The 20,419-nt window shown below is 28.1% G+C and overlaps 1 protein-coding gene across 3 annotated transcripts in view; it reads right to left on the bottom strand.

The window, feature by feature from the left end:
• Nucleotides 1-4,491: 4,491 nt before the first annotated feature.
• The window catches only part of LOC107439574 (tyrosine-protein phosphatase 10D), a 141,293-nt gene continuing 125,365 nt past the window's right edge, over nucleotides 4,492-20,419 (bottom strand). Inside the window, exons 23-27 of one of the 3 annotated variants that reach the window (XR_015429197.1) lie at nucleotides 19,823-19,971; nucleotides 13,207-13,342; nucleotides 11,461-11,566; nucleotides 8,918-9,025; nucleotides 4,492-4,935 (exon numbers count right to left, since the gene is read on the bottom strand). Coding sequence is in view for 1 of the 3 variants with exons in the window: in XM_087151692.1 (XP_087007818.1) it covers nucleotides 4,904-4,935; nucleotides 11,461-11,566; nucleotides 13,207-13,342; nucleotides 19,823-19,971 (423 nt within the window). In the remaining 2 variants the exon portion in view is untranslated. Of the gene's footprint in view, nucleotides 4,936-8,917; nucleotides 9,059-11,460; nucleotides 11,567-13,206; nucleotides 13,343-19,822; nucleotides 19,972-20,419 lie in introns of all 3 variants that reach the window. The other 2 variants (XR_015429196.1, XM_087151692.1) reach the window with 2 other exon arrangements.

The raw sequence follows: 20,419 nt of genomic DNA on the forward strand, positions 1-20,419 counted from the left end.
ACCGCTCGATCACCTGTCCGACTGCATGAAAACCCAATCTTAAAATTAAAAGTTATGTACGGTTATTCGCTTTTAATTGTGATTATTGTTTATAAAATTCTCATTGAAATAGATAAAATAGTTTATGAGAATAAGCGGGACTCAATTCAATTTTAAACAATTCCTTAAACTGTGCCAGTAATTAATGTTTTCTTCCTCTAAGTACTGTTATTTTTTTTAAAAAAAAAAACATTAATCTGTTTGAATTATTTTTTCTCCTTCTTCATGGCTTTTTCTAAACAATAAAAAAAAAATTCCCTTTTAAATCAAAAAAATTCAATTAAAGGGATTCGATGTGATTTTTTCGATTTTCTTTTTATAGTCAACTAGTTATTTTTATTCAGCTTAAAAGTTTTTATGTTTGAACCAAGAATATTGAGCTGGATTCCTGAAAACATCATCTTTTTGAGTTAATAGTATGGCATAGAGACTTGAAAGTCGTGTTTAAAATGAATGGATCCAAAAATAGTAAAAAGCAATTTGTGTTTTCCACTTTTAAAGATATTGCTTCGAATAAATCTTCGATGTATTGAGCTGAAATGTTCCACGGTTAATTTTGCGCTGAAACAGTTTCATGTCATTCATCAGTTTAATACCCTCTTTAAGAAAATACTGTTAAAATAAACCTTTAGAATGTTCGTTATTTATAATTTTTTTACTTTTTTAAATTTCCTTGTTAAAAATTTAGTATAAAGGTATACACATTAAGAGTAATCAATTAATATTTAAGTCAGAAATCAACACTATCGAAATATGTCAAGTTACTAATAAAGAACGCGGTTTAAAAAATGTCAAAGTCGCGGAGATTACTTGATTTTCATAGATTTTTTTTAATGTTCAAAATTGAATTCTTCTCTTTTTATTGGCAATCAATCAGCTTTTGATGGTCTTAATTCTCCCATCTTTAGATTTCGGTTGTGTTTTTGTTTTCTCCTAACTGAACAATTTATGATTCCTAATGTGCATAGAGTTTGTCCAAAGTAAGAACTCCCTTAGCCATTCGTCAGGACCTGTGGTGGTGACCATGGTAACGAGGTATAACTATTTCAAGTAGGGGTGTGGGGTCATTGTTTAGGTTGGGTTTAGCTCGAGCCGGAGGGAGAAAGAGAATATTTTTCTATTGTGTTAGCCCTAGAGTGAAGAGAAGCTACCCTCCCTGAAATGCGCCGTTCTTGTTTCCATAGCAGCAGACGGTCTCAGACTTTGTAACAGGAGGGAGTTCTTACCGTAGACAAACTATACTTTGCTTCATTTATGACTAGGATTGTAAAAACATATATTAAAAGTGGTGATTACGAAACACCATGTATTCATTTGGATCACGGGTAAATCACTAGATTAGTAACAAGCACCTTATGTCAGTTCTGAGAGTTCATAATAATGATCATCCCTAATTTATATTTTAAATCTTTAAGAGAACGTCGCTAAAAATACATTCATTAAGGTCTGAAAACTAATATTTTAATGAGAAAACAAAATAAAAATATTAAATTCTGTTAACCTTTTATAAGTCCGTGTGAAGTATACCTCATTAAAAATTTCTGATAGCTTCAGAAAAAACAGGGCTGTTTACATAAATGTGGGTGACAGTAAAGGTTTGCGTGGGGTCAAGAAGCCAACATTGGGAAAAAAATTATTTTTCGCGTTATGCGTTCTTTCATTTGAACACTTATCATCTAGTTTATTTGCGGTTATAAGCGTTGTATTTATAAATTCGGTTATTTTTTATAACAAATGTTGATGTTTATGGTCAATTTTTTGCAGAAGGTGTAATTTTTAAACCACCCCCCACTTTCACGTTAAAAAGTATCTTAAATCAACATAATTATTGGTAATAAGTTAAATAATTATCCTTTTATAAATCAATCTCAAATTGTTTTAGCATAACATTGCTAGAAAAAAATTACCCTATAAAGGGTTAAATCCTTATTAAGTAAGACGGGATCAAAACCCTTTTGAATGGCTGAAGAAACTGATAATTTATTTCAATAATCCTTTTTCAACTATTTTTCTAAATGTTTCAAATTTTAAAGATTTTTAATTTCTTTTTTAAAAAAAAATACTCACACAAAACGAGTAAAATATCATAATTATTTTTTTTTATTCAACGCAAAGTGAAAAAATAACATTACATTCAACATTTCAACAACAACGACGTATCACAGGTTTTGACTCATCTATCAAAATATACAAAAACCTCTCTGTGCAAAAGTTTTAAAATAAAAAGTTTAAAAAAAAATAATAAGTTCAACATATCTAAATGTGAAATTATTACAAAAGATTTCATTTTGATTTGTTAAATGAATGGAAGAAATTACATAAATAAAATAATGACAATGACATTACACAAATGACAGATGAATTAATAATGACATTAATTTGTGCTGCATATTTAAGTACCAAATTATTAACTGTTTTTCAGGTTCAGAGCATAACCTGAAATTGCAACAAACCATTTAATTTATCCACATTTTAGTTTCAAACAATTTCCTGTCTATTTTTAAAACTAATTTAATTAAAAATTAATCGCTTTTGAAAAGTTTCAGCTACATAAGCATTGGTTAATATTTCACATTCTCGCAGTGATGCATTATTATTTATTGATGTTCTGATTCCGTTCAACGTTAACATCATTCTTCGATCGGGGATATTTTCGTATCGTGATCTGTAGCGCCAACTACAATCGCTAAGATGCCAAATAGATTTCAAACTTGCAAATTTTTTTAAAAAAGACTTGTAGATGTTTGCCCGGCGGTGCCTACGAGTTATACCTTTCAAGTTGGTCCCTTTCTGTGATGTTTTTTTTTTAGTTTCTTGCGGGCCACTGCCCGAAAGTTTCCAAGACTTGGCGGTTATTCTGCCACAGATTACGATACGGAAATCTCCCCCTTCGTTATAGTTATTAAATATATTTTTCTGCTATATAAAGAGTTTTGCTTATAACAGAAAAATATATTTAATAACAATAACGAGAATAATGTTAACGTTACAATGTTTGACTGGAATCAGAACATCAATAAATAGTACATCACTGCGCAGAACGCCATCTGTGAGAAGGAAAAATATTATTAACAAAGTATTAGAGAGAATTTACTGATAGTTTGAAAAATATTATTGTGTCGCAATAAACTGAATAAAATAAATAGCTGATGAAATTTAAAATTAAAAATATCTAAGTTTACAATTTTAAATGTTTTTTCTTTCCTTTTTATAACATATTTAATTATCACCATAATTGTACGTTAATTTATGCATTACGGAAAGAACAAAAACGTTATCTAGAAAATGATCTGTTTTTGTATCATTGTGCAAAAATGCATTTTTTAAATCGTAAATAATTTTTAGAATATTTAATGAAGTACATTTATGAAATATGTTTATAAACATTCATGCATTTTTATTAAAAAAAATACTTATAAAAGAAACATAGTAACTCAGGAAACAATTGAATAAATATAAGGAAAAAAAATCTATTGAACCAGACAGAAATCCTATTTTTTGTACCAATCTTACTCGAAATTTTCGGTCGAAATTTTCTTTTTTTTAATTCTCTATTTATGGTACTTTATATTATTTTTTTCAAAAGTAAAAATCCTTAGTAACAAATAATATTTATTCAATAAATAACGTAATTATGTTTCGTAAGAATATTAATAAAAATATTTTAGAAAAATATCACTCCCTGAAAAATATACCTAATTAAGAAATTTTTTTCAATTACTTAAAATATATTAATATTGTATTAATAATAATAAACTAAATATGATGGATAAAATAATAATTTTTCGAGCAAAAATTTTCATATTTTACCTAGTTCGACTTAAACATATTTTTTTAACAATTAAAACACATTTTAAAGCATATTTTAAATTTAAATAAACTGTCACATTATTTTTAAAATTCTGAATAAATGCATCATTTAAAACATGGAGAAATTTTCAACAATGCTTTATTTAATAAAAAAAATTATAATTAAAATTTTTAATTAACTTTTTTCGTAATGCGAATATTTCAGTAATCCCTCATAGTTCCAGGAATTATGAAAAAAATTATGGTTACTTCAAATAATTTTGCTACTTGGATTGAAGAAAAAATCATTTTTTCGCATGTCGAGTTTTTTGGGGGGAGGATAGATAATAATTACAAAATAAATACATACATTGCGTAACAACAACTTAATCTTAATTTCTGATTTTCTTACGGACAGTTAAAATATTTTACTTCTAATTTAAACTAATCAATTTCAAAGATGAGCATATAAAATTTACACAAATTATAGTTTTAAGTAGTAAGTACATGCATAACAAAGCTGTTTATCTAAAAAAATTCAACTACATAAGCCATAAAAAAACACATTAAAACATTTTTTTTCTTTCATTTTCAGTACGTTATTACAAAGAATATCAAAATTGACTATTTTATTGACTTGAAGCAAGATTCATATACAAAAAATAGATATTTTAATTAAGGACGCTACATTTTATTATATTTAATAATTCAAATAACTTACTTAAAAAGCATGGCACAGAAAATAAAAAAATCTATACACACAACTCATATCAATCACAACTCACTCACATAAATAAATGACCCGAACGGATTTGACTTCAAAATTCGGATATTCCAAGTTCAATTGATTACAAGACAGTTCTTCAACAAACAACGTTCGTGGAACTGATGGAAAAAAAACTCGATAAGTTCATTTAAAGCGCACAACGTTCGTAAAAAATAATGTTTTTATATGTACGATGCTTGCCTGCATCTACACACACAACACAATGGAAAGATACGTGGAAAAAGTCATGAAAAAAGAAACGAAGTATTTCTTTAGTCTCATCACAGAAATTTCTTTTTATCGTTTTCATCAGATGCCTGACTCAGCAATTCCTTCGTCATCTGGAAGAGAAGTGAAGAGAAGATGATTAATTTTGATTACCACGTTCAAAATATATTTCATGCCATTTGAGCACTTTTATTTTTGTAGCTTAATAGGGTGTTTAATTGTTAGGCAAAACTTCATATTAACTCTTTATAAAACCTGACTTCGTTAATTTTTAAATGTCGGTGGGAAGGTATTTTCCCACCAATGATTTGTGCAACTATCTGCTGATAACTTCAAAAAATACAAAAAAAAAATTACAAAAAAAAAATTTTTTTTTGAGGGATTAGTTTACGCAAATGTAATGTGAATAACAGTAAAAGTTTGATTTAGGTCATAAAGATAGGCTAACACTGTAGAGCTATTTGCTCTTGTGTGTTATGCTTTAGTTCATGTTATTTCTCAACGAGTTTAACAATTAGTAAAAAACGAAGAATTTAAAAACTTGGTATTTTGTGAGCACAGAAGTTAAAATTTATTGCCAATTATTTACAGCAGGTAAAAGTTTGAAAATACAACCCTAACTTCCTACCAAAAAAATGGCCTTAAAAATCAAATTACTTCTCACGAACTCAGTGAATTTCGTTTTTATTAATCAATTTCAAATCCAAAAATATTTTAATATAACATTGCTGTAAAATATTGGCTTATAAAGAGTTAATTATTCTTGAAAGTAATAAATGAAACTTGATTTCAAATAGAATTATCTTTAATCTAATACAAGTATATAGCTATCATAAATCAACAGGATATATTTATGATAAAAAAAAGTTAAATTTCAAAGATGGGAGACATATGCTAATAGCAACCGAGATAGTTAACTATCAGGGTTTAAAGCTATATTCATTCGCAAATTTGCAATAAACTTATTTTTAAAATGTGAAGAAAAAAAAATACTGTCAGTGATTAAAAACAATTAAGGCTCCTATTACGCAATTTATAAAATCTTTTTTTCAGGTTTATTAGAATTTACAGAAACTCTTAAAGCTTCATTTAATATAAATTAGCTCATATATATTTATAGTTTCGAATTCAAAAATAAAAAATTTAAATTATTACAGATTTGTGATAAAACAGATTTGCTCCATATCAAGTATAATTTTGTCATAACGTTTAGTTTAATATTAAAGTTACTAAATTATTTATCAAAAGTGAAAAATTTTTTCTGTTAAAAAATTGTTGATTCACATTAATTTTCAATACATTGATTCAATTTACAATGTGGATGATTCATATTGCTATGCAATGTGTTAATGCATATAAATTTTCAATGTGTTGATTAACATTTTAATTTTCAATGTATTCATAAACATTTTAATTTATAATGGGTTAATTCATATTTATTTTCTATGTATTGATTCATATTAATTTTCAATGTATTGGCTCAACTTTTCATTTACAATGTGGTAATTCATATTGATATCTAGTAGTTAGATTCATATTTATTTCTGTGCATTCATTAACATTTCAATTTGCAATTAGATAATTTACATTAATTTTCCCTAAATTGATTCATATTGATATGCAATGTATTGATTCATTATTCATTTAAAAGGATTATTATTTGTGATTATGGTGCTAGAAGAGCATAAATTGCTTTTTTATTCAAGTTTTTGCGCATTATATTATAGATTTTATAAAGTTAAAATGGATTTTAGTTAAACAAATCTATAAAAGGCAAACCAACAATTTAAGTTTAAATATTTCATTAGCTGAAAAACTAAATATAATATGAATTCAGGATATATTTTTCAAAAACTGTTTGCAAATTTAAAAAAAAACGTTATAAAATAAATAATATAAAAACTGAGCAACGTTGTTCAGATTTAAGCTTATATGTAGACTTACACAATAAGGTAATTTATAAAACATATAGTTTGAATGCAAGCAAGAGCATATAAATACATCAAAAAAAATAAGTAAAAAATTTTAAAAAATTTATAAAATACAAAAGTTAGTAATTTATAACCTCATTCGAAAAACATGCACATGCTGTTTTTTACATGAATATTATACAAACACATTTTACATGCGTCAACATTCAGTTCGAAGCCGTGTCTTATCTTTGCTTATGCAAGGAAATAAATAATGAAAATAACTATACAAAGACAAAAGAAATATATTTTTTACAAAATAAATACAAATTTGGGGGTGACCGGGGTACGAATCCCGACTTTGGCTGACCATGCATAGTTACCTTACAATGTTTTTTTTTTGTTAAGATAACAGAGTTTGTCTGTTAAAATAACAGAACTTATCTGCTTAAAAAACAGGCTCCCGTTCTTAAATAACAGTATTTTTCTGAAAAATAAACGATTTTATACTGGCACACCAGCTAATTTTTTTTCTGTAAATTTAACAGTTTTTTTACAGTGCTTAAATCCATTGTTCAAAAAGTAATTTGTGACCTTTATTAAACACATAATTTTAAGGATTCTAAATTAGTCCTTTAACTGATAGTGGGTTCAAGTTTTAAACAAAACAGAGTGAACTATAAAAATTGATCAAAAGACAGTGGTTTCAAGTACCGATGAAAGGAGAAGGGGTTCGAGTACCATTGTAAAGATAGTGGGTTCAAGTTTTAAACAAAACAGAGTGAACTATAAAAATTGATCAAAAGACAGTGGTTTCAAGCACCGATGAAAGGAGAAGGGGTTCGAGTACCATTGTAAAGATAGTGGGTTCAAGTTTTAAACAAAACAGAGTGAACTATAAAAATTGATCAAACGACAGTGGTTTCAAGCACCGATGAAAGGAGAAGGGGTTCGAGTACCATTGTAAAGATGGTGGGTTCAAGTTTTAAACAAAACAGAGTGAACTATAAAAATTGATCAAAAGACAGTGGTTTGAAGCAGCGATGAAAGGAGAAGGGGTTCGAGTACCATTGTAAAGATAGTGGGTTCAAGTTTTAAACAAAACAGAGTGAACTATAAAAATTGATCAAACGACAGTGGTTTCAAGCACCGATGAAAGGAGAAGGGGTTCGAGTACCATTGTAAAGATGGTGGGTTCAAGTTTTAAACAAAACAGAGTGAACTATAAAAATTGATCAAAAGACAGTGGTTTGAAGCAGCGATGAAAAGAGAAGGGGTTCGAGTACCATTGTAAAGATAGTGGGTTCAAGTTTTAAACAAAACAGAGTGAACTATAAAAATTGATCAAACGACAGTGGTTTCAAGCACCGATGAAAGGAGAAGGGGTTCGAGTACCATTGTAAAGATGGTGGGTTCAAGTTTTAAACAAAGTAGTGTGAATAATAAATATTGAACAAATAAAAGTGGTTTGAAGCAGCGATGAAAGGAGAAGGGGTTCGAGTACCATTGTAAAGATGGTGGGTTCAAGTTTTAAACAAAGTAGTGTGAATAATAAATATTGAACAAATAACAGTGGTTTGAAGCAGCGATTAAAGGAGAGCGATTATAGAACACCCTGAGCTCATCTTTTAAACGTGAGTAACGAAATGGGAAATAAATTCTTATGGTATGTATTTGACAAAATTTCTTTATGTTATAAAATTGTCAATGCCATTGCTTGAAAGTATTACAAAAACAGTTTTAAGAAAAGAATAAAGATAACAATTTAACAAAATAATTGCTAGATGAATTCAACGCATAGCTATTAACCCCTTCCTTCTCGCTCCCGTGAAATTTCCGGGCTGGAGTGTTCAGTAGTAACGAACTAATAAGAATAAAACTAATGAAAATTTTTGCCCGGAAAACATTATTTCTCATTTTACACACCAGATGGCAGTACCAGGATATCCTTTAGGTAATTATAGATAGTTAGTTTATTTTGAACTAGATGTCAGCACTAATCAAATATGCGTATTTAGCAAAATAGGCACTTTTATGATCGTTTTTTTGAAGATTAACAGATCGTTAAGGGGTTAAAGGTTAAAAATAAAATAAAAAATCATGCAACCACTTAAAGCAGGCAAACATGAAAACATAATCTTTCATTTAGGATGAATCATGCTTTGGATAATCCGTGAATATTTACCAGTATGGAAGATGACAAATAATTTGTATGGCAGTCTCTACATTACAAAGAAACCTTCCACCTACAAAATATCTCAGTCTTTTTTCACTGCATTTCCATTGGGCAGAGCTATGGAATGTTTGAAAGAAGATGGAAGCGATCCTTTTATTTGAAGCAAAATAGATAAGAAAAGAAATAATTCAGTTTTGTTTCATTCACAGTCGAGCTCTATTAATTTTTAAATAGCTCTTCATTTTAATTTACTTCAAATATTTTAGTCGACTTTTTTAAAAATATATATCAAAACTCAATTGTGTTTCTGATTTATATTTACAAAACCTAACCTTCCTAAATTTTTCTTAGTAATTTTAAATCTTGGAAAACAATAAATATACAGTAAATTATTTGACTAATTTTTGCATTAAAGAATTGTGTACATTCATTGTTTTAAATATTTAACTTTTGCAAAATTACATTTTTTAAAAAGAAGATTTTATGAAAAGATTTTTTACAAAGAAGATTTTATATGAAAAGATTTTTTAAAAAGAAGATTTTATGAAAAGATTTTTTAAAAAGAAGATTTTATATGAAAAGTTTTTTTAAAAAGAAGATTTTATATGAAAAGATTTTTTAAAAAGAAGATTTTATGAAAAGATTTCTTAAAAAGAAGATTTTATAAGAAAAGATATTTTAAAAAGATTTTATGAAAGATTTTTTTTAAAAAGAAGATTTACCAGATTTTATGTTTCTGAAATTAAATGGGAAACAATCTAAGGTTTAAAATTTTATAGTGTAACAAAAATAACATATGTATTGCAGTATTTGATGTATGCACCTATTCACAAGACATAAGGTATTCAATATCAATTGATTCAAATAGTGTACTTGGAATTAAAACCTTTTGAAAATGTTACTGAAAATAAAAATGGGATTGTTTGAAAATGCTTTTAAAATCCCAACCGGTATAATCTAAGTTAATTATTATTTTAGGAAAAAATACAAAAAAGAAATTACAGCTCCTGATAAAACTACATCAAAGTAGTTTAATATCGATACACGTAAATAATTGACGTGTAATTTATCAAAACAAATCAGTTAATATCGTTTTTTTTCTCCTACATAAAAGGATATATTTTTTTAAACTTTGCTTAAGTAATATGGAATATTTTTAGTGAATTTCCAAAATATTAGATTTGGGCATAGTATTATATTACACAGTGCAATGCACTCGCCTGCTAACAATCTTAGGTAGGGAACATTTTTAAATTGCAGTTGCTGAACCCTTGACTGCACACTTTTTAAAAGTGAATAATAATAATTATTGTCATATGCAGAATTTCTCAAGAAAAATACAAGATGGAAAAAAAAGCGCAGACATTTTTTTTTTTTTTTGCACTTTGCAAATCTGTGTGTACAATATTATTAGGCAGATTTTGCAAATTTAAGTTATCTTCCGAATTCTCCCGTACGATTTTGAGTAAATGCGTATGAGCACTCGAAGTGCGCATGCGTCAATTCTGGTTAAATGTACATGAGCCCGTGAAAAAAAAATATCAAACTTACGTATGCAGAAATAAGAGAATTCGCAAAAATCGGTAAGTTAAAAACGCTAACGTAGTAAAATATCGTTTTAACTTCCACAACAAAATCATAACAAACATTTACAATGGGCGTAGACGATCTTTTCGTTCAACCAATTGTTGTAATGTCGCATAATTCATTTCTAAATTTCATCAATATATTTCTTGAAATTCGCATTCTATGTCCATGTTTTAAGTTTTAAGTTTGGCTTTAACACAAAACAACATTTAACAGATGTAAACCACATGCTTGTAGCTCTGTCTTTATAGCGTTAATTGCGCCAGCATAACGTAAAGATACGTAGCATCTAAACTAAACACGAGCACAGTTGCGTAGTTGATTTAAATCTTACGTACGGAACATACGTAAGCTAACGTAAAAGTGCGAAATCTCCCTAAGAATTAAATGATTCCCAATGTTAATGTAAACAATAGAATCTTTTCGATAATAAGCACTAAATCATCAAAAATCAATTAAAAACCCGAAGTATAAGAAATGAAATACCTAAAGCTTCAAATTGCTATGATAAACAATTTTGTTCAGGACAGCAATTATGTCTCTTACCGAAATGGTAGTAAGCCTCTAACTGACGTAAAGAAGCTACACGCGGCGAAACAGCATGTCCTTCAACGTTTAAACTAGCACAGAATGGCGGTCAATTCTTGTTGCAGATTCTTCTGCAGATGTGCAAATCAGTTTTCAATGTTAAATTATGGAGGACAGCGACGAAAATCCAATTTGATCTTTGCTTTATAGATATGCAGACAGTGAAAGGTTAAGACTTTTAGCAAAAAGAATTCAGGGATTTTAGAAGAAACAGTCTTGACGTTTAGTGGAACAATTTAGAAAAGTATTCGAGTCTTAGCAATACAATGAATTATATATTGCTCCGATTAGAAATATTAATTTCACTAAGCCATCAGTACAATTTCCACTCTCGTAAAATGCTAGAAATGCAATAACAAATAATTATTGAAACTTACCATCGTACCCTTGATTATCGTGCGCTTCGGGCCTACCAAGCTCTAAAAATTCTTCTTTCTTTTCTAGAACACATTGTAAACATTGATGAACACATATGTATTGTTGCTGAAAAGAAAAAGATAAAATCGTTATGCCAGTTGGGAAAAAAAACTTTGCTGTCAACTTCAGACCATCGAGAACGACATAGATTACATTCAAGCAATGCAAAAATTTAAACATTTAAACAATGCAGAAATATACATTTCATTTCACTGTTAATATTTTTTTGCATTTCTATTTTTACTTTTCTAGTTTGAAATTCCAATTTATTTTTCTCTCAATTTTTAAATCTTTTTATTAATAATAACGGCAGGCACTGAACTTTCGTTCTTCGCCTTAAAAGATGCCGGAAGTGTTGCTCATTTATTGTTACCCAGTTGCTCATTTATTTTCAAATCTATGCATATGAAGCGAGCATTCAGAGAAAACGTGTCCTTTTTTTTTAGTTTTCAACTTAATCAATTAATTTCACAAAAATTATAATTAAATGCACATTAAGTTTTTAACTAAAATTTACCATTTTTTTTAAAGATAATCTAATAATGAAAACGATGATTACTCCGAATGTTCGACATTCTTTTGTCAAATGTAACTTGATTTTTATTATGTCACTTATGTTATAACTTCAATTGTAATTAGTATTTACAGCTGAATTTCTCTAATTAATGCTTTATTCCCAAATTAGTAATTAGTGACTCGAACTTATAACTTACTGAGAACAAAAAGTCTAAATTAAAATCTTTAAATTATGTATGAAAAACAGGTATATGTACATTAAATAAACATACTGAATGCTTTTTGTATAATTAAAGACCCTGCTTCAATTAATAATTTCCTAATAATGCTCATCTTTCTACATCAGTTTTAGCAAAGAATATCACTAATGAATAAATTGAACAGAACTAACTACAAATTCGTTGATTCATTACGCAACTATTTCAATATGACGTTAGAGATATAAATCGAGTATCTTAATTGATGAAATGGGCATTTTCATCATTATATTGACTAAGAAGCAATTTGATAAAAGCAAATCGCCCATCTTGTTTTTTGTAGGTAAAGACAAAAAATAAATTCTTGAGGAAATATATAGTTACAAATATTGTTGGGTTCTTCATACTCTGTTAAAATTTCCATTCTAAAATTACGGTAAAATCACCGCCAGCAGTCTGTCCATCTGATTAAATGTAAAGTTTACGGTTAAAAACATTTTTTTTCCCATCACGGGTTTGAAACCGTTTTCAATTGGTATTGTTAAAAAACGTGAATACAAAACTATCCGATTTCGTAACCATTTAGAATTAACATGATTTCAAAACCATAAAAATGAAATTTAACTGAACTTTGGCTGTTTTTTCGCAAGGTAATGGATATCAAAGTTAAGTAGTGGTTGAGTTGTGTTTTTTCGCATGAACCACGGAATGTGACTCAATATGAGCTCTGTGGTCACGTCATCTATGATAGCTTCATAATTGATAGTTCGTATTCTAAAAGTACAAGGTTACCAATTGAAGAGGGCAGAACACTGGAAACTCCTCATTTTAAGATTAATGGTTTTTACCGCTAAAATTGTCTTTACAATACAGTACCGTAATTTTACAGATTTTTTTCTCTCCGTGTTGCTTCAATAAAAACAGCTGAATGTTGATTAGATGGATAAGGTCATGACTGATAAGATGGTGTACCATTTAATCAAGAGAACTTACCTCATTTTGTACCATCCATACTCTTTCTTTGCGCATTTCAGAAACAATACCAAAAATATCTACATAGTCATGTTTCTGAATGTGCTGTAGCACCCTGTCTAATGCTATGAAGGTACCGGATCGTCCTACACCAGCGCTATATTAGAAAGAAAAAAAATTTCTCAGTAAATAAATTTAGGTATGAAAATTACACGAAACTACTATCTGCACAAATTTAATAACCATTAACCATAAATACCTAACGAAGCAATAGGTCGTTTTATATACACTGGTGTAAGGAATTAAGAGAATTTTTAGACTTGGACGATTATCTCTAGAACTACTGCACTGATTTTAAGGAAATTTGATATGTACAGTCGGCAAAAAAAAAAGATATCACCCTGAATAATTTTCGTTCTAATGATCGGATTTTCACGAACTAAGTGTTAATCTTAATGGTTCCTGGGGGTGACCTCAAATATGCTAATTAATTAGTGCTAACTATTAATTAAGTTACGAAATCAGACACAAAAACGTACTTTCTCTGAATAAACATATATTTTTTCTTACATATTTGGATTTTTAACCTTCAAAATATAGGGGGTAGCCGCAATCTGGGAAATATGGTCCCCATAGTTTGGTCAGGAGAGCGATTCAAAGTTCGTACCCCTTAATGTTAATTTCACTTTTTACGTTTTTAGTCATATTTTAAAAACTAATAAAGCAATTCGAAGAAAATTTCACCCAGTCATAAAACTCATTTACCCAAAGATAATTTCACGAAAAAAATAATTTTTAATAATTGTTAATTATTTTTTATTATTTAATTAAATTAAGGATGAAAAATTTTTGAATTATAAGGTATGAATTTTTTTATACCATATTAATCTACATATTTTTCAATTGAAAAATCTAAAGTTTCAACTGTTTTTATTTATTAGAAGCTGAGAAAAAATAAAATTAATTATTTTTAAAAAAATAATTTGGCGACAATGAAGAAATGATTAAATGGAGCGATTAATATTAAAATGTGATAAACTTGCGAGGAACTTGACTTCGCGCGCTTAGCATAAAATTTCATTCATATTTTTTTCGCTAATAATCGTTTGCTTATCTTTTCATTTTTATTTTTTTAAGCTATAAAATACGATGTTTCTTCTTTAGTCGTCTAAAATTCTATTTGCAATTTAGTAAAGAAATTTGAATAAAACATTTTATTGAATAAAATACATTTTATTCAGAGAATGTGGAGTTTTATAAAAGCATGCTTCTGATAGAATATGATTATACAACAGATTGTGCTTCTTTAATGTGATTTTTTTTAATTTTTATTTTCTCAATAACTGATAAAATTTCAATAATATACATACGAATGAATAAATTTGGAATAAAATATTCATCAATTTCTTGAATATATATTTTATAAATATTAATAAAAATACGTAGTCAATATTTTTAAGCATCTCTCACAACATCGCAAATTTCTCAAAATCTTATAGGGTAAACTAACCAGTGAAGGAATACTTAAGCTTAGCTTGTCTTTAAAAAAAAATCATAAAAATTTCAAAATTTGTAATTTTAGCTAAATGACGTATTTGTTATTAAATGCATGTCGACATATTTGTTATTAAATGCAAATTATGTAAAAAAAATTTAGATAACTTACATAATATTGTTTTAAGCTTTTGGTGGTTTAAATAATAAGTAGTAAGATAACCAAGTGAAGGAACAGGAAGGTAAATTTTCCAGTGAATGAACACTTAATTTTGAGAATGTTTGATGCTCGTTAGGAATCTTTAGGCCACACAGATGTAGATGCCTGAATTGACTGATGTTAACACAGGCGGGCATTAGGAAAAAAAAAATCTTTTAAGTTTTCGTGCCCCCATTTCAGTATCTTAAGGGCCTTACGAGCTCTGTTTAAAAAGAGAGTATCATATCAGATATATATATATATATATATATATATATATATATATATATATATATATATATATATATATATATATATATATATATATATATATATATATATATATATATATATATATATATATATATAACATAAAAAGCTTCAATTAATCTTTTTATGTTAGTTTCTTTGCTATAAAACTTCATCCTAATTAATTATTCTAAACGAAATACTTTCTCACACTTTTAAAAACCACATCCTGTTCTTAAATCTATTTTTGGCTCAAGTATGCATTTAATTAAGAGCAGGACATTTTTCCCTTTGCTCTTGTGTGGGAAACGTTCGATCTATTTCATAAACCAATAGCAACTACTAAGAGTTCCCTCTTTCCCTAAATTAAGACATATTACGGATTTTACTTTGCAAGATTTTCCCTAACATATAACCAAGGAGCGCAACTTTTCATGTGCACTTTCACTCATTCTCATGACTGCTCTTGTCTAATAATTAATAAATAAATTTTGTACCCTCCTTCCCGACCTATGACCTGTTTTAATCCTTCCACTCGGCAACGACGTTATATATATATATATATATATATATATATATATATATATATATATATATATATATATATATATATATATATATATATATATATATATATATATATATATATATATATATATATATATATATATATATATATATATATATATATCTGATATATATATATATATATATATCTGATATATATATAACAAAAATAATCATAGTAGCAGTATTTGGTGGTAAATGTAGCTTATCGTAATTGAAGAATATGCTGTGCGACATTTTATGGTGAATTTGCGAACGTAAGTTTCAGAATGTATCGAAACATGTGGATGCTATTTGCTAATCATCTTTATCCAAAGAAAACCATGTAACGTAAATATCTAGCAAAATGAAGCAAGTTTTTAAACAATGAATCATACAATATGCAACATATTATTTCTATATCTTATTCTTAAACATAACATATTTCAATGTTTTTAAAATGCCACTAAACATTCAGCAATTCATTGAGTTATAGAAAAGAGAAATCGTAAATTACAGAAAACCTTGTGAATGTGCATTAGAATTACTATACAATCTACATTTTATTTTTCATGCACTTTTTTTTCCTTCAAACTTTCATGCCTAGAAGACTCGATTAAAGCTGTAAAAATCATTATCCCTAAAATTTTGTATATAGCTATTATAAGTTATGTTAATTTGATTTTAGTATGAAATCCTCGAATAAACATAGCAAAAATAGCATAATCTAAATAATATCAGATAAAAAGTTCATGTATTTAAATTCTGAAAACTTATAAATCGATTCAAATTTTCTTTTCAAAAGAGATTAAAATAATTTTTTATTTTATTTATTTATTTATTTATTTTGCTTTTTGGACATAAATGAACTTAAAAATTGTCTATTGCCTAGAAACTTCGAGGTGTTTTCTATTAACTATTAATTAAACCTCTCAGAGCAATCACAAAACATTATTTCAATTTTTTTACAGTCAGAAATTGGTTGCCTAGCAACCTAGTAAAATTAAGCCTTTCTCTTTTGAATCAGTCAAGGGTTATCTTAAAATATTTATTTGCGCAGGCGACTTTTTTTGGCGGTTTTCTGGACTATCGCCAAATATATAAACCTTTATTGCAACCCAATTTACGACCCAATTGTTTTAAAATTTTGTCTACCCCCCCTAATTCAAGTGTCTAGATTCCAAATATGTAAAAAAAAATATATGTTTATTCAGAGAAAGTACGTTTTTGTGTCTGATTTCGTAACTTAATTAATAGTTAGCACTAATTAATTAGCATATTTGAGGTCACCCCCAGGAACCATTAAGATTGACACTTAGTTCGTGAAAATCGGATCATTAGAACGAAAGTTATTCAGGGTGATATCTTTTTTTTTTTGCGGACTGTACATACATTGATACAATACAAAACAAATAACCATTCAACAATTGTAATACACACGCATGATCATGCGTGACACTCGTTGGAGCTGGATGGTATGAAATTGCCATAGGACAATTTACTGTATTATACTATACTTTACTATACTGTACTATACTATACTATACTAACTATACTATACTATACTATACTATACTATACTAAATACTATACAATACTAAATACTATAGTATACTATACTATGCAAAATACTATAGTATACTATACTATACTGTACTATACTATACTATACTATGCAAAATACTATAGTATACTATAGTATACTGTACTATACTATACTATACTATACTAAATACTATAGTATACTATACTATGCAAAATACTATAGTATACTATAGTATACTATACTATGCAAAATACTATAGTATACTATAGTATACTATACTATGCAAAATACTATAGTATACTATACTATGCAAAATACTATAGTATACTATACTATACTGTACTATACTATACTATGCAAAATACTATAGTATACTATAGTATACTGTACTATACTATACTATACTATACTATACTATATTATACTATACTACACTATACTATACTATACTATACTAAATACTATACTATATTAAATACTAGACTATACTATACTAAATACTATACTATACTATACTAAATACTAGACTGTACTATACTAAATACTAGACTGTACTATACTAAATACTATACTGTACTAAATACTATACTATACTAAATACTATACTGTACTAATAACTAATCATAGGATCATTCCACCTAATAACCTGTTTTTTGTTTATTCCGCTACCGCTGTTTCATACCTTCCGCCTCCAACGAGTGTTGCGCACGATTATGAGTGTGTTTTACCATTGTTGAATGTTTATTTGTTTTGTATTGTATGAATGTATATACATATCAAATTTCATTAAAACAGGTCCAGTAGTTCCAGAGATAATCGCCCAAGTCTGCGAATTTTCATAAGTCCTTACACCAGTGTATTTCACAGTAAAAAATTTTTAATAATGATATTCACTATTTATATTCAATTGTTTGCTTCATTCCTTTGACGCAAAATATTTATTAAGCATATTTTTCAAAATTTTTCATTATTTTGTAATAATTTAGGACAAAAGAAGAAGAAAATATTATATTTGGTATTTTTACAATTTATGGTTAGGAAATACAGCATAAAGTACCGGTGTCGTTAAAAGGTAAAATACGGCTCACTTTCAAACAAAACTTTTTCAAATTTGCTCTTATTTGCAGTAATTTCGATCCAAGAGTGAAAACACATGTGAAATTTCTTTAATTTAAAAAATCAATCATTGATAATTTTTTTAATATGAATCAAAATAAATTCAAACTACTTTTTTTACTTTTTATATTTTAGTACAAATATAATAATTCCGATAATCTAACTTATTTTTTATAACAATTAGACTGATTTTTATCATTAAAAAATACCAAAATATATTTTTGCTTGGAATTAGAGCATTAGAAAAAAATACATTAAAGGGGCATCGGTGTTACATTTTCGGCAAAGGGTAAATTAGCCTGAATAAGGTTAGGTTAATTTATGGAAAAGCATAAAACAGGAAGTTACAAAATTTTTCAAATCAAGTTTTCGAATCACAACACCTCGACTCGACTGGCCTGCAAAATTACCTGCCTTGAACCCCATAGAAAATCAGCATCTTCGTAATTTGATGGATTTGCGAGATCGGATTGTGGCATAAACTGGAATCGACGTATCGACAAAACTTTAGTACTTAATTCCAAACAGAATCCAGAGTCCTGAGGCTGAGGAATTACCCGATTTTAAATTATTTTTCTTTCATGATTTCTGTAGGGGTGACTTATTCTCCCTCCCCCGATGAATTTTATTATTTATAGCAATTTGATAGTTCAAAACAATAGCACTAAGTAAATCATTATATTGGGCTAGACAGCCCAGAGTGAGCCAATGCCTTCTTCTGAATTCTGCATCACTGCCTTCAATTTCTGACACTTGGGCATCCTGGATAGCAAGGATGTCAGTTTCCACTAACTCCATCCATCTCAATCTGGGCCCCTTTCTTGATTGTTAGAAGTTTATAAAAAAGATATCTTTTTTGTGGAATTTTTACCCACACTCTAAATATATGAGCTGCTTAGTTCATCCGGTTTATTTTTATGAATTTTACAATGTCTGGCTCTCTATAGATTTTACATAAGTTACATCTTCGGCTCCAAACATTGTTGATTTCTATCCTACCAAGAATGGCTCTCAAAATTCTTCTCTCCAAAATGGCTATTTTATTTTCTCCAGTTTTGGTCAGATCTCTGAGCCGCGGGTAAGTATTAATCTAATTAATATTTTATTCAGTAAAAATGTAGTATTTCTAGATAGTAATGAAGATTTAAAAAATTGTTTTTGTCCATAAAAAGCTTCATTTGCATGCATTAAATGGCTCTGAATTTCCTTGACTACTCTAAATTACCTAGCATATTATAAGGGACTTGTACGACATAATGCACCAAATTTAACTGAAACTTAATTTTTGTAAAAGAAATGAAATTTTCTTTCTGAAAATTAACTTTTCAAAAATTATTAGCGAACGGAAAAAAATGACTTATTTTCAAAATAGTTTTTTTAAAATCTTTCTCATTTAAAATATCGGATTTGCGCTGAATTGGTTGAAGATTAGATCGATTTCAGGATAATAATCGATAGATTCGACACAAGTGTTCCTCACAACTTACCTGCAGTGTACGACGATGGGTTTTGGATCGTAGCCGATTCGCTCACGGAATGTCCTCACAAATTTCACCAGCACTTGAGCAGGCTCAGGCACTCCAAAGTCAGGCCACGTTGTGAAATGGAAGTGCTTAAGTATGCGAGACTGCTCATTCTAAAACGAATAAAGAGGTAATTAATTTAGAAACCATGTTAACCACGCATCAAAAATTATATGTAGAAGAAGGTAGATAAGAGCATAAATAAACGAGTAAAAATTATTTTATAGCTGTAATAGTAAGAATTGCATATTGTTTCTTGACTATACATATTTTAAAACACATTTTCTTTTAAATTTCAAGGAAAAGGGGCTAAAATGACATTTCAGTAAAGATTGATAAGTTTAAATAGATAAGCTGAGGAGTTTGTGTGTACTAAGCCTTATCTTTATATTTGTTCTTGCGGTATTTCTATCGGATTGCACATTACTTGACTTGTGTTCTGTTTCTGGTGGCAGTTCATGATCTAATATAACCGCCGCCAAAACAAATTGAAAGAATGAAAGTTGCCTTCTTGCATTCTAATTCTTAATAAATCTAGCTAGCAACTCTTATCTCCTTCTC

Source organism: Parasteatoda tepidariorum, chromosome 9 (genome assembly GCF_982258835.1).
Source record: "Parasteatoda tepidariorum strain Cologne lab strain chromosome 9, Ptep-v5.0, whole genome shotgun sequence".
Classification (NCBI taxonomy): Eukaryota; Metazoa; Arthropoda; class Arachnida; order Araneae; family Theridiidae; genus Parasteatoda; species Parasteatoda tepidariorum.